Source organism: Loxodonta africana, chromosome 1 (assembly GCF_030014295.1).
Source record: "Loxodonta africana isolate mLoxAfr1 chromosome 1, mLoxAfr1.hap2, whole genome shotgun sequence".
Lineage (NCBI taxonomy): Eukaryota > Metazoa > Chordata > Mammalia > Proboscidea > Elephantidae > Loxodonta > Loxodonta africana.
The window spans coordinates 110,831,838-110,844,861 of NC_087342.1; the positions used below are offsets into that span (position 1 = coordinate 110,831,838).

At 36.1% G+C, this 13,024-nt stretch overlaps 1 protein-coding gene across 1 annotated transcript in view; it reads left to right on the top strand.

Moving 5' to 3' along the window:
• CD2AP (CD2 associated protein) overlaps positions 1-10,034 on the top strand; it is a 144,952-nt gene extending 134,918 nt beyond the window's left edge. The window contains exons 17-18 of the mRNA XM_003404448.4: positions 834-897; positions 7,098-10,034. Of these exons, the coding sequence (XP_003404496.2) occupies positions 834-897; positions 7,098-7,139 (106 nt within the window). The 3' untranslated portion in view covers positions 7,140-10,034. The remainder of the gene's footprint in view (positions 1-833; positions 898-7,097) is intronic.
• Positions 10,035-13,024: the final 2,990 nt, after the last annotated feature.

Here is a 13,024-nt window from a genome sequence, read left to right on the forward strand (position 1 = left end):
TGACCAGTCCTCTTGGTGAACCACAATTGCCTTATTTGCACAGTCCCACTCAATCACTTGCTTGGAATTACAAGACCATGGCTAGAAAGGCCACATAAAAGCTATCCTTTGCTCCACAAACCAAAACCAAACCTAGTGCCATCGAGTTGATTCTGACTCATAGCGACCCTATAGAACAGAGTAGAGCTGCCCCATAGAGTTTCCAAGGAGTGCCTGGAAGATTTGAACTGCTGACCCTTTGGTTAGCTGCCGTAGCACTTAACTACTACGCTACCAGGGTTTCCCCATTGTACCACAGACTGTATAAAAAGGTAGAAGGGAGCACAGAAAAATGAAAATATGAGTTAAGGAAGAGGGATTACTGGCTGAAGTTTTTCTATTTCTTTATTGCTTTGGTTATTCAATTTTAATGTAATATTTAAAAAAGACAGCGGAAACATCAAATTCAGGTATCTTATTAAATAAACTGTAATTTGCCTTGTACTGTGACATGTGCTGACACATTCATTTTACCAAATTGTTTGAGCTCTGGAGTTTCCAGCCTAGGAAATGGGTGCTAACTGAATATGCAGTTATTGTTATTTGTTTAAGCATGAGCTGCTTTGTATAAATTTCCTTACCTCAGATAGCTTTGCCACGGTTTTATGGAGTTTTTAACTGTCATATTGAACCATTCATACCTAGAGAATATGAAATTTTTCTGTCAGCATGGCTATTACCCTTATAAACATTTCCCTTTGTTTTGGCAGGCTAGGCAACAGAGATTCTGTTAACTTATAGTCAAATATATTGTTTCATCGAAGAGTTACCACTAATAAATACTTTATTTTTAGGAAAGAACTAGAAAAACTACGAAAAGATTTGGAAGAAGAGAAGGCGATGAGAAGTAATCTAGAGGTAATTCAGTTTTCCCAGTATTGAGATTTTAGTCAGCATAAACTGGATTTTTTTTTCTCCAACCCAGCTAGGTGATTGATTTCACTAAAAATTATGCTGCCCTGCTTCAGTTGGACACTCCCTGCTGCCTCATAGCCATTTAATTAATCTCTTGTTGACTCCCTGTCACATTCCATTCATTCATTCAGCACTAACTTTCTTAGGCACCGTGTGAGGAATTTGGTATCTACTAGTGAATAAAACTTTTTTTTTTAAGTGAATAAAGCTTACATGGCCCTTGCCTCTTGTGAGTCTCAAGCTCCAGATCTTTTGCTTACAACACTGCTTCCTCCTTGAGCTGTATGCAGTTCTCTTTTCTTCATCATTTGTCTTCATTTGTTTACTTCTTTCTGCATATCTTAGAGAAAGTCGTGCCCTGCCATTTTTCAGAGACTCTTCCTGTTCTTCATTTAAGTATTTCATATCCTTCCCTTGCCTCATTACTTAGGCTTTTTCTTTTGTCAGAATTATAGAACAGAGAGAACATGGGACTTGCATTTGAAAGACTAGAGCTCCAATTCTGATCACAATAGTGACTAACTTTGAGTTCTATGAGTCAATTAGATTTAACACTTTCTGCGTATTACCTCATTGGATACACATAACAAGCTGTAAGGTTTATTGTTCGTATTTTAAGGATAAGGAAACTTGGGTTTAGAATTAAGTAACAGCAGTGGGGTTGAAATTTTTAACAGGAGCAGCCAGACTTTTCAGAGTCTTTGCTCTTAGGGATTAAGTTATATACTGTACTGCTTTGGGTAAGTCACTTAACCACCTTTAGCTTTAGTTGTTCAGATAATATATGGGAATGTAATTTATAAGTTATCAAATACTTCACTTTTACATTTGAAATATCTCCTGTATTGGTTCTTTTCTGGCTATCTATGAAAATACTAAAAATTTTCACTTATTCAAAAACAACCCTACCTTTCAGGCTCATCTGCCTTCTTGATCGGCTGTAGTGCTTTTCTTTTTCATTTAGGATTCATTTGCTGTAAAACAAAGCTAAGAGCCAACCAGACAATAGCCTACATTCGTGCCCTCTAATTCTTCACCTTCAATTTAGTGCTTAAGTGCATTTTAGGTTTACTGATGCCAAATCCAGTGTTTCTTCTTCAGTTTCTGCAACATTTCACATTTTTACCACTGCCACCTTTTCAAAGGTGTGTCTTGGTTTGTGCGATAGTGCATTCTTCTGTCTCCAACTTCTCTACCTCCTTTTCTTTTCTTATAACCTGAATATGGGTGTTTCTTCAGTACTGTTTTTGGCCCTCCTCTCTGCACATTCACTCTGATTATCTAAACCCATGAATCTAGTGATTACCATATTTCACATAAATAATGTGCATCTTCTGTGCTTGTGGGCTGTGGGGGGTGAAGGGGAGGTATTTTTGTACCGTACTGTGCTAATTTTTTTTTGCACCAACATGTGGAACAGGATTGACATGAGGCACTTGTGAGGGTGCCTTGTGGGGAGGGGGGAAGGGTGTGGCCAGCAAACCAGTGCAGAAGGTACGTGTTATTTGTGTTAAAATATGGTAGTTCTATGTATCCCCCCTCTGTACCTAACTCTTCTGCTCCCGGCTTCTATCCTATGTTTCTAGGTATTAAGCCCCTCTGGATGTTCCACTGGGAACTTAACACTTAGCATGTCCTCAATTCCTCATCTTCCTTTTCTGTTCTTCCTGATTTTCTGTTTCTGCTAATGCACGTGTGTTTTCTTTTAGTCTGTTCTTTCAGGCCTATTAGCCTTCTCTCTCTCTCTTTCTCTTTTTTTTTTTCATTATTTCTGTCCTGTTTAGCTTGCTCTAACCTCTCTCATTCTTAAATTAATCTTTTCTTGGTCAGATTGCCAAATGAAGTTCAGACTTCTTCACTGGCCCTTTATTTCCTGGTTCTAGTTCATCTTTTGGCCCTTTATTTCCTGGTTCTAGTTCATCTTTCTCTCCTCACTTTCTAAACCTCGATTGTGCCTTGTAGTTGATTAATCTGATTTTATTCTTGCTGTATTCTCCTGAATTGTCCTTTTTTCCTCATCTTCTTATGCTCACATTCTATAGATTCTCAAGGCCCAGCTTATACCGTCACTTCTGTTAAGTTAGTATCAGTCTTCCTCTAATTAAAAGTAGTTTTGTCTCCCTTCAGATGTGTCCATGAGTTGGAATCAACTCAGTGGCAACTGATTTAGTTAGTTTTGTAAGAGATGTATAAGTAATACTTTTCTATCTTATTACTATTGTGTACTTACTTAGTTCCTCTCTAGACTGTAAGAGTGGGGTAGGATCCTTGTCTGTTTCATCTTTGCCCATAGATAGATCATAGCACGGTGCTATGGAGGTAATAGTTATCTAATTATTGCTGAATTAATGTTAAAGGATACATTTTGAAAATGTCTTAAATTCATACTGTGTAGCATGTACAGTTGAGAGATTTTTAAAAAATGTTTTTTGGCTTTTAATTCCTTATATTTTATGCACACACACTTATATTTATACATGGAAATAAGGCAATTACCTTATTACAAAGCAATAGAAAATAGTGTTGTGCTTAGTATGCATGTACAATTTAATTGGTCTTATGAGTTATGACAGGAATCAAATGAACTATTTCTATTTTGAGCTATTTGATTTGATTCAGTTTACTAATATATACATTCATTATTTCTGCAAAGCCAACAGATACTTGGTTGACTTGTATCTCATTGAGTTATAACTTTTTTTTCCTAATGGGAAAAGTTTGACCCTTGTATTTGTAAAAGCACACTTAATAAGGCATTAAAGTCTTAAGATCAGATATTAAAACGAAAACTGTTTCCCCAAACATTATAAAGGTACTACTTTGTACTATTTGTTAACATTGTACAGTATTAAACTATACTGGAGAGTGATAAAAAGGACTAAAAATGAACAATAAATGTGGAAGTGCTAGAAGAGAAGCTCTAGCAATACAAGTATTTGCTGATAACTACATTTATGTCACAAATTGCAGTCTATAAAGAGAATTACTGACTTCGTGTATGTTGTTGTTATTCCCAGTCCCTTCTCCCTCTTCTACCAGTTTTTTTTTTTCTTACTGCTTTCCATGCATCCTTGCCTATTAAGTTGGTACAGTTGGTTAATGTATCTTTGGAATAGAGACAATAACAGCACATCAGGATGAAGACTGAAGTATCTTGTCTCAATTCAGTTAAAGACTAAGGCTTGTCCCAAACCTGTGCTGCTAAATTGGTAGCTAATAATCATATTAGTAAAAGAATAATACCAGGAAAGATGCTGAAATTAGCAAACCATTCTTGTTTGGTTGGAATCCTTTATGAGATTATGGCCATATCAAAATTATACTTTTTGAGCATGGCAAAGTGCTAATCATTAATAAATGACTATTTGTCCGAGGGAAACCCTGATGGCATAGTGGTTAAGAGTTTGGCTGCTAACCAAAAGGTTGGCAGTTCGATTCCACCAAGTGCTCATTGGAAACTCTGTGGACAAGTTCTGCTCTGTCCTATAGGGTCTTTATGAGTTGGAATCAACTTGATGGCAATGGGTTTGTTTTTTTGGTTTTATTTGTCAGAGATTAGCCATAGCATGCATTGTTTGTGTATATTGAAGATGGTGGTGATGTCAGGCGAAGGCAAGGCCTACTTATTTCCATGACACATGCAGGCAAAGGTCAAAGATGATTAACATACTAAATAAATGGAAAGAGAATACAGAAAGCCTGGGCTTTGGAGCCCTAGACCTTACCAATGCAAGTCCTATGTCATTTGCTTAGCATGGAAACATTGGCACGCTACTTAATCTCTTCGAGCCTCAGTTTAACCATCTGTAATATATCAAAATTAAATAGTTCTGTGTAGTTATTGTGAAAATTTAATGAACTTAAAGAAGGAAAATCTGATTTCCTTCTTAGTTCCTTAAGTTGTGAATTTCTGTTAAGTGAAAGATGCCTTCTGCCTAATGGTGGGAATATCTTCAATATATTGACTGAGTCTTAGAGGTATTCCTGGGCTATGAAGATAATTTAATCTAAAACATATGGGTTACAAATGGGGAAACTAAGACTAAGGTTAAGTGATTTAACCTCTTAGTGAAAACATGGAACCAACCTGGCCCTTTCTTTATTCTTTTTACTGTTCTGTACTGTCCCCCTTGATTAATTGCAGTTCCAGTTACATTTCTTAATTTGGTTTCAAGGATTTGTAGGACTCTAATGTTTTTTAGTAGTTCTTTTCAAATACTCCTATTACTTAACATTGTTCTGGCTGAAAGAACTACAGTTGCTTTTTTCTTGTTGTCACCTACCATTGTTGTTGTTGTTGTCGTTAGGTGCTGTCGAGTCAGTTCTAACCCATAGCGACCCTATGGACAACAGAACGAAACACTGCCTGGTCCTGAGCCATCGTTACAGTTGTTGTTATGCTTGAGCTCATTGTTGCAGCCACTGTGTCAATCAATCCACCTCGCTGAGGGTCTTCCTCTTTTCCGCTGACCCTGTACTCTGCCAAGCATAATGTCCTTCTCCAGGGACTGATCCCTCCTGACAACATGTCCAAAGTATGTAAGGTGCAGTCTCGCCATCCTTGCCTCTAAGTAGCATTCTGGTTGTACTTCTTCCAAGACAGATTTGTTTGTTCTTTTGGCAGTCCATGGTATATTCAATATTCTTCGCCGACACCACGATTCAAAGGCGTCAATTCATCTTCGGTCTTCCTTTTTCATTGTCCAGCTTTCACATGCATATGATGTGATTGAAAAAACCATGACTTGGGTCAGGTGCACCTTAGTCTTCAAGGTGACATCTTTGCTCTTCAACACTTTAAAGAGGCCCTTTGCAGCAGATTTGCCCAATGCAATGCGTCTTTTGATTTCTTGATGGCTGCTTCCATGGCTCTTGACTGTGGATCCAAGTAAAATGAAATGCTCAACAACTTCAATCGTTTCTCTGTTTATCATGTTGTTGCTCACTGGTCCAGTTGTGAGGATTTTTGTTTTCTTTGTATTGAGGTGTAATCCATCGTGAAGGCTGTGGTCTTTGATCTTCATTAGTAAGTGCTTTAAGTCCTCTTCACTTTCAGCAAGCAAGGTTGTGTCATCTGTATAACGCAGGTTGTTAATGAGTCTTCCTCCAATCCTGATGCCCCGTTCTTCTTCATATAGTCCAGCTTCTCCTATTATTTGTTCAGCATACAGATTGAATAGGTATGGTGAAAGAATACAACCCTGACGCACACCTTTCCTGATTTTAAACCAATCAGTATCCCCTTGTTCTGTCCGAACAACTACCTATTGATCTATGTAAAGGTTCCTTATGAGCACAATTAGGTGTTCTGAAATTCCCATTCTTTGCAATGTTATTCATAATATGTTATGATCCACACAGTTGAATAACTTTGCATAGCCAATAAAACACAGGTAAACATCCTTCTGGTATTCTCTGCTTTCAGCCAGGACCCATCTGACATCAGCAATGATATCCCTGGTTCCACGTCCTCTTCTGCATCCGGCCTGAATTTCTGGCAGTTCCCTGTCTATATACTGCCGCAGCCATTTTTGAGTATTCAGCAGAATTTTGCTTGTGTGTGATATTAATGATATTGTTCTATAATTTCTGCATTCGGTTGGATCAGCTTTCTTGGGAATAGGCATAAATATGGATCTCTTACAGTCAGTTGGCCATTATAAGAACTTTTTGTGACGTTTTCATCTCTTTTGGACATTTTTCATCTTTATTACACCGTGGAAATAAAATCTAGAAATTTGAAAGTATGATCAGATCTTAATGACATAGAATAAAATCAAGAAACTTTGTTGTTGTTAGGTGACATTGAGTCAGCCCCTGACTCATGGCAACCCCATGTACAATGGGATTGGACCATTGTGGTCCATAAGGTTTTCATTGGCTGATTTTCCAGAAATAGATCACCAGGCCTTTTACTAGTCTTAGTCTGGAAGCTCAGCTGAAACCTGTTCAGCATCATAGCAACACAAGTCTCCACTGACAGCTGGGTGGCGGCTGCAGTAGAAGTACATTGGCCAGAAATCAACCCCCGGCCTCCCACATGGAAAGCAAGAATCCTACCCTGGAGCTACTAATGCCCCCATAAAGAAACTTTGCTAAAGGAAAATATTTTATCTATTGCTCATTTTTGTTTTCTATTTTAGACAGAAATAGAGAAGCTGAAAAAAGCAGTTCTGTCTTCTTGAGGTGGTGTGGACCCAGTGTTCTTAATGTTCCAGGGATTTGGAAGCGACACTATGAACTTCAGCTGACTTGTTACTGAAAAATAACAAAAGTTGGTGTTGTGATAAAGAAAAATGAGCTATAATATCTATAGAAAATTAGGGAAAGGGTAAATTTTTTATATATATTTTGTTTTGCCAATATGAAAAAAAAAAAAAAAGAGGCCTTATTATTGTGCTGGAATTGCAAACTTTCTTTTTGTTTTTAGTTTGCTTGAAAATACTACTGAATCTGTATAAAAAGGAAAGAAAGTTCATAATAGTTTTTTTTATTGAAACTTGTAGTATTATTTTTAAAAAAGATCTATACTATAAATATGGTGATATCTTTACAAGTAATCTGTAAAATATACTATTTGAGAGGGCAGTTTAGCTTTATAATAACTATAGTCACTACTTTTCCCATAATACATAAGGGATATAAACTTTGTATATATATATATTTTTTACTTTTAGCTTTCTTACCCAGGATTACACTGTTGTGCCTGTTTGTCTGCAATGCTGTTTATACTTTGGGTGATGAAGTAGGAGTTTTCCTAGCTATAAACCAGATTATTCACCCATGCATATAGTAATAACTAATGAAATAATCAAAATAATTTCTTCAATTTTTAGATTATTTCACATTGCTTGCACTATAGGATTCATAAAAGGAATTTAGTTAAAATGTATTGAATTGTTAAATGTATTTGGGAAAATGTGAGTTTTATTTCAAATTCATTAGATCTAAGAAGTCTAAAACTGTCGATTTAACCCTTCACTTGGTGTGCCTACAAACTACAGCACATATATGCAATTACCAGCCTTATTGCTGTATTCTTCTGCTTATTTTATAGGTTCAGATATTACTCATTTCATGATTTTATAGTTTAATTCTTCATGGCCTTTTCTCTGATTTTTAATAATGTTAGCATTAGGAAAACGGAACTCAAAGCTTTCAGAACTTCAGTGTGAGGTTTCATATTTTGACAAATAATCATCATGTAAACGCTCAGGTTTTTCATTGTGTGATCTTCCTAATAGACCGGGTTAACTAGTGGAGATATTTTGGACCGCCGTTTAGGTACCAACTTTGTAGGGTGTTACCCGTTGCCATCGAGTCGATTCTGATGCATAGCAAGCCCCTAGGACAGAGTAGAACTGCCCCAAAGGGTTTCCAGGGGGTGCCTGGTAGAGTCGAACTGCTGGCCTTCTGGTTAATAGCTGTAACTCTTAACCACTATGCCACCAGAGTTACCATTAGTACATCATAAAATATAACATTACAGCTTCTTTAAAACCAAATATAGCCTACTGTATTCAATATGCATTTTCACAAAATGGGTGAATTAGCAGTTTTTTTCCGAGTCATTTGTCATCAGTTGAGTATTTAAAGTGTTCTATCTCTAGGAAATATGTATAAAAACATGGGTTTATATTAAAAACTATTTGACATTTTTTTCACTCACAAAAACACTAGGTTTTAAGCTTTGTTATAGCAAATGATTTTCAAATTTTTGAGTACCAACTGTCATGCTTCCATTGTATTTCATTTTAAACAACCTAACTGATATTTTCCTTTAAATTTTAGTTTTAACTGAAATCTTGTGTAATTGAAGTTTTCTCATGTTTCAAGTAAAAGAGAACTGAAATAGAAATGAATAGAAATGCCAGTACATGATAACTTAATGACTGATTCACAGCTTACATGAGTGCTTTTGGGAAAAGCTGAGTGTGCACTGAGGTGTGCATATTACCCCTTTAAAGCCTTCGAGCTCTTCTCCTAATGAGATCACTCCTGGACAAAATTGTTCCCTCCTGTTCTAAAATATTAGAATAATGAATCAATTGAATAATGTCCTTCTTGGTAATTAAATTGTTTTTTTTTCTTTTAACAGTTCTGTCCTTAGATAAAAATAAAAATAATGACAGTGTATCCTAGAAATCACCCTTCAGCTTTCTCAATGGGAAATCTATTAAGTGGTCCTGCTCCTCAGTAATGGGGTGTGGAAGTTTCTGGCAGATTTCAGACTGTTTTCAAAAGTTTTTGTTGGTCATTTTCTCACTAAGCATAAAATCAAGATGGTCGTGAGTATTGAAATACATTTAAAATTTTTGCTTGTGTATTCCTCAGTCAAAATAGAAAAGTATTTGAAGTATTCATGTCTCAGTTTTTCTGTTTGACCAGAGTAAAGAAAAGAAAACCAAACTCAAAGGAAAAAAATGATTCCTTTAATCTAGCAATTTACTAGTATTTGTTCTTGATATGGGAACTTGTATTCCCATTCTTAAAGTTTGTATCACAAAATGGTGTGTAATCGTAGTCTTTACCTGGGAGTAAATCGTTGAATAATTTGCCTTTTTTTTTTTTTAATGTGAGTATAACACACTCTAAAGGTGAAAAGTATGGAGTCTGTCATTGCCAAATTATAGGTGAATGTATTATTTATGTTTCTTATTCTCTGAAACACATAATATTGCTAATTACCTAATTGTATTCCAGTATTGTGAGTAAAAAAAAAAAAAAAAATTTTTTTTTTTTTTTTTATTGTGAGTAGTTTTGTGTGACCATTAAGCTTCTGTCTTATTTTAAAGTTGTTACCTCTTTATAAAGCTTAAGTCTGAACATGCAAAGAGAGAATGGGCCTGGTGTAACAGAGGATTCTTTTATGCTTCTTACAGTGATTACAGGGGGAAAAAAAAAGTGCTCTTTCGGTAAACATTTTATCCATGCATTTAAACTTGAAATGTGTGAACAGAATGAGACAATCAGTTAAAATCAGAAATGAGAAGTATTGTAATCTAGTGGCCTTGTTTTGCTGTAGCAATAAAATGACCAAGTGCAATGACTTGATTTAATAAAATTATCTTTTAAAAGTTGCTGCTATGAGTATTTTTAGCCATAAATTTTTACCCTTGTTTTAGCCTGACTTGCCTTCAGTAACTGTTACGTAATACAGTTGATGTTGTGGTATTCTAACATTCCAAAAAAGTGTGGGGAATCTCAGAATGCTGTGTTTCACTGACTTGTTTACAGGTGCTGTAAAAATGCATGCTTCTCTCTCAAAATGAAAAATTAATAATAAAGAATAGTATTGCCAGTTATGTCCGTCTTTATGAGTTATTTTTCATTAACTTCAGCATGTGCTCATCTAAATCAGAGTCTGATGCAAATTATTTTATATTACCTTGTGTTTTCAACAACAAAAAAAAAAGTTCTAGAACTGGATGACCTTTGTTTAACCTATTTTTTCATCTGACACTGGGAGATAATAATTCCTACTTCACAGGATTATTGAGAGAATTTGAAATGATTTATATAAAGTGTCTTGTAGAGTGATTGGCATAAAGGAGATTCTCAAAAAAAAAGAAAACTGGTATTTTGCTTTTCTCAAAAACATTTTACCATGTGGATATGATGAAAATTAGATGAATAAGATTAAAAGAAAGGAGGCCTTGTACTTCCTCTTCCCCTGTTCTTGAATACAGCATTTGTTTCTTTGAGGGAGATACTTTTTCCTTTGTTATATTGTTCGAATGGGAGCTGCTACCATCATACAGATTATACTTCCCTGGTCGTCCATTGGTTTTTTGGTTTGGTCACCCGTTGATTGATCGAAATTGAGTAATCAGAGACTGAGATTTTAAAAATTGGAAACAGAGCTAATCTCATGATGGGCACTCTCCACAGTCATGTTTTTTCTATGATCTGGGGAAAGCTGATTTGAAAGAACAAACCCAGTAGAGGATGAAAAGATTGAACAGAATTCAGAAGGTTTTTTTAATCTGATTGCATTCATTCCCGAGCCTCAGCCATCTGCTTTTTGGTTCCATGAGCATAAACTTGCTCATAAACTTATTGGGTTTCTGAACTTGCAACTGGAAAGGTCCTAATGAATACAGAATACATCATAGAGTTTAGAAGCCATCAAGACCCACATACTCTTATTGAAAATAAGCCACATGCATGGCTCTAGGCTTTCTAGAAATCTAATAGAAGATATGAATCATAGAGAAGTAGGATTTAGTGCCAAACGAAAAATATGGAACATAGCATGACACATCATGTAAGTTAAAGATTAAAAATTTCTGGTTGCTTCTTACTGTTCTTCATAAACACTGGAGAAAAATTGAGCCTTGTAGGCACGCGATGGTATATTTTTGAATTAAAGAATTTTAGTGTTTGAAGGACTTTAGAGGTTGTCTAATACAACACTCTATAGATGGTTTTGTCTGAAAATACAATTTCCAGATTTAGCCTCATTCTAAGAAATGAAAGCAGATAGAAATTTAGCTCAAATGGATCGATTAGGCTCTATTGTTTTCCAGTTAAGACTCCAGGGAGATTGGGACCGGGTGCCGAGTATTTTTTTCTGAGTCCTAATCATGATTGCTTTTCTTTTACCAACACATTATTTGCCAGTCTTCTTGTTCCATATAAGGAAAATTAAGTTAGAAATTGTTGTTGTTAGGTGTTGTCAAGTTGGTTCCAACTCCTAGCAACCCTATGTACAATAGAATGAAACTCTGCCTGGTCCTGCGCCATCCTCAATGGTTAGGCTGGAGGCCATTGTTGCAGCCACTGTGTCAATCCATCTCACTGAGGGTAGTCTTTTTTGCTGACTTTCTTCTTTACCAAGCATGATGTCCCCTGGTCCCTCTTGGTAACATGCCCAAAGTACGTGAGACAAGTCTTACCGTCCTTGCTTCCAAGGAGCATTCTGGCTGTACTTCCCAGACAGATCTGTTCATTCTTCTGGCAGTCCATGGTATATTCATATTCTTCAACACCATAATTCAAAGGCATCAATTCTTTGGTCTTCCTTATTCATTGTCCAGCTCTCATATGTATATGAGGTGATTGAAAATACCATGTCTTGGGTCTGGCACACCTTAGTCCTCAAATTTAAAAATAGGTTTCAGTATTTTCTGTGTGGAGTCAATCATTTTTTCTATCACAAGAGGTTATATGGTTATTATTTTACAGCTGTTTGGTAGGATTTCCTATCATATTACAAAGGTGTCTTCTTACTACATTTCAGTTCCTGGAAAAATGTGTGAATAAAGTTATTAAAAGTAAAACTATTTTAAATGTGCCGAGTAACTTTTTAATCCTTTAGTAATGGAAATCACTCATTAATATTGTATTTATTTTTAGAAATATTCTTAACTGAGTGGAATAAGTCTTAATTTGATTTAACAAAGTAATGATTTTTTACTCATCTTCTCCCTTGAAAGCTCTAAATACAACAAATAAATTAAAAAAAGAAATAAAAAGTCCCTCTCAAATGAAATCAGGAAACCATAATTTATAATAATAGTAAAAAAAAAAAAAAAAAAAAAGACTTCCCAGTGCTTTGAGATTTGGAGCAAAATGAAAACCAGTTGCAGCAGAGTCGACTCTGACTCATGGCGACCCCATGTGTGTCAGAGTAGAACTGTACTCCATAGGGTTTCCAGTCGCTGATTTTTTGGAAGTAGATCTCCAGGCTTTCTTCCGAGGCACTTCCTGGTGGATTCGGACTTCCAACATTTTGATTAGCAGCTGAAAATGAAGGAGACTAAAACCTGATGTAAACCTCCCCAGACCCTTGTGCCAGGTGCAGATTTAACAGACCCATCTGATCATTTTAGGCCTAAAGCCTATGCAGCAGAATGAAGGGGATGTGAAAGTGGCAGAAACCCTGCTGACTCTAAGCCCCGTTAACCATTTGAAGGCTGAAAACCGAAGCTAGGGAGACTTAGTCCTAGGGAAGACAAATTTGATGAGTATTTTAGATACCATACGCAGTGGTTAAGCTTTTGGCTGCTAACCGAAAGGCTGGCAGTTTGAATCCACCATACACTCCTTGGAAACTCTATGGGATAGC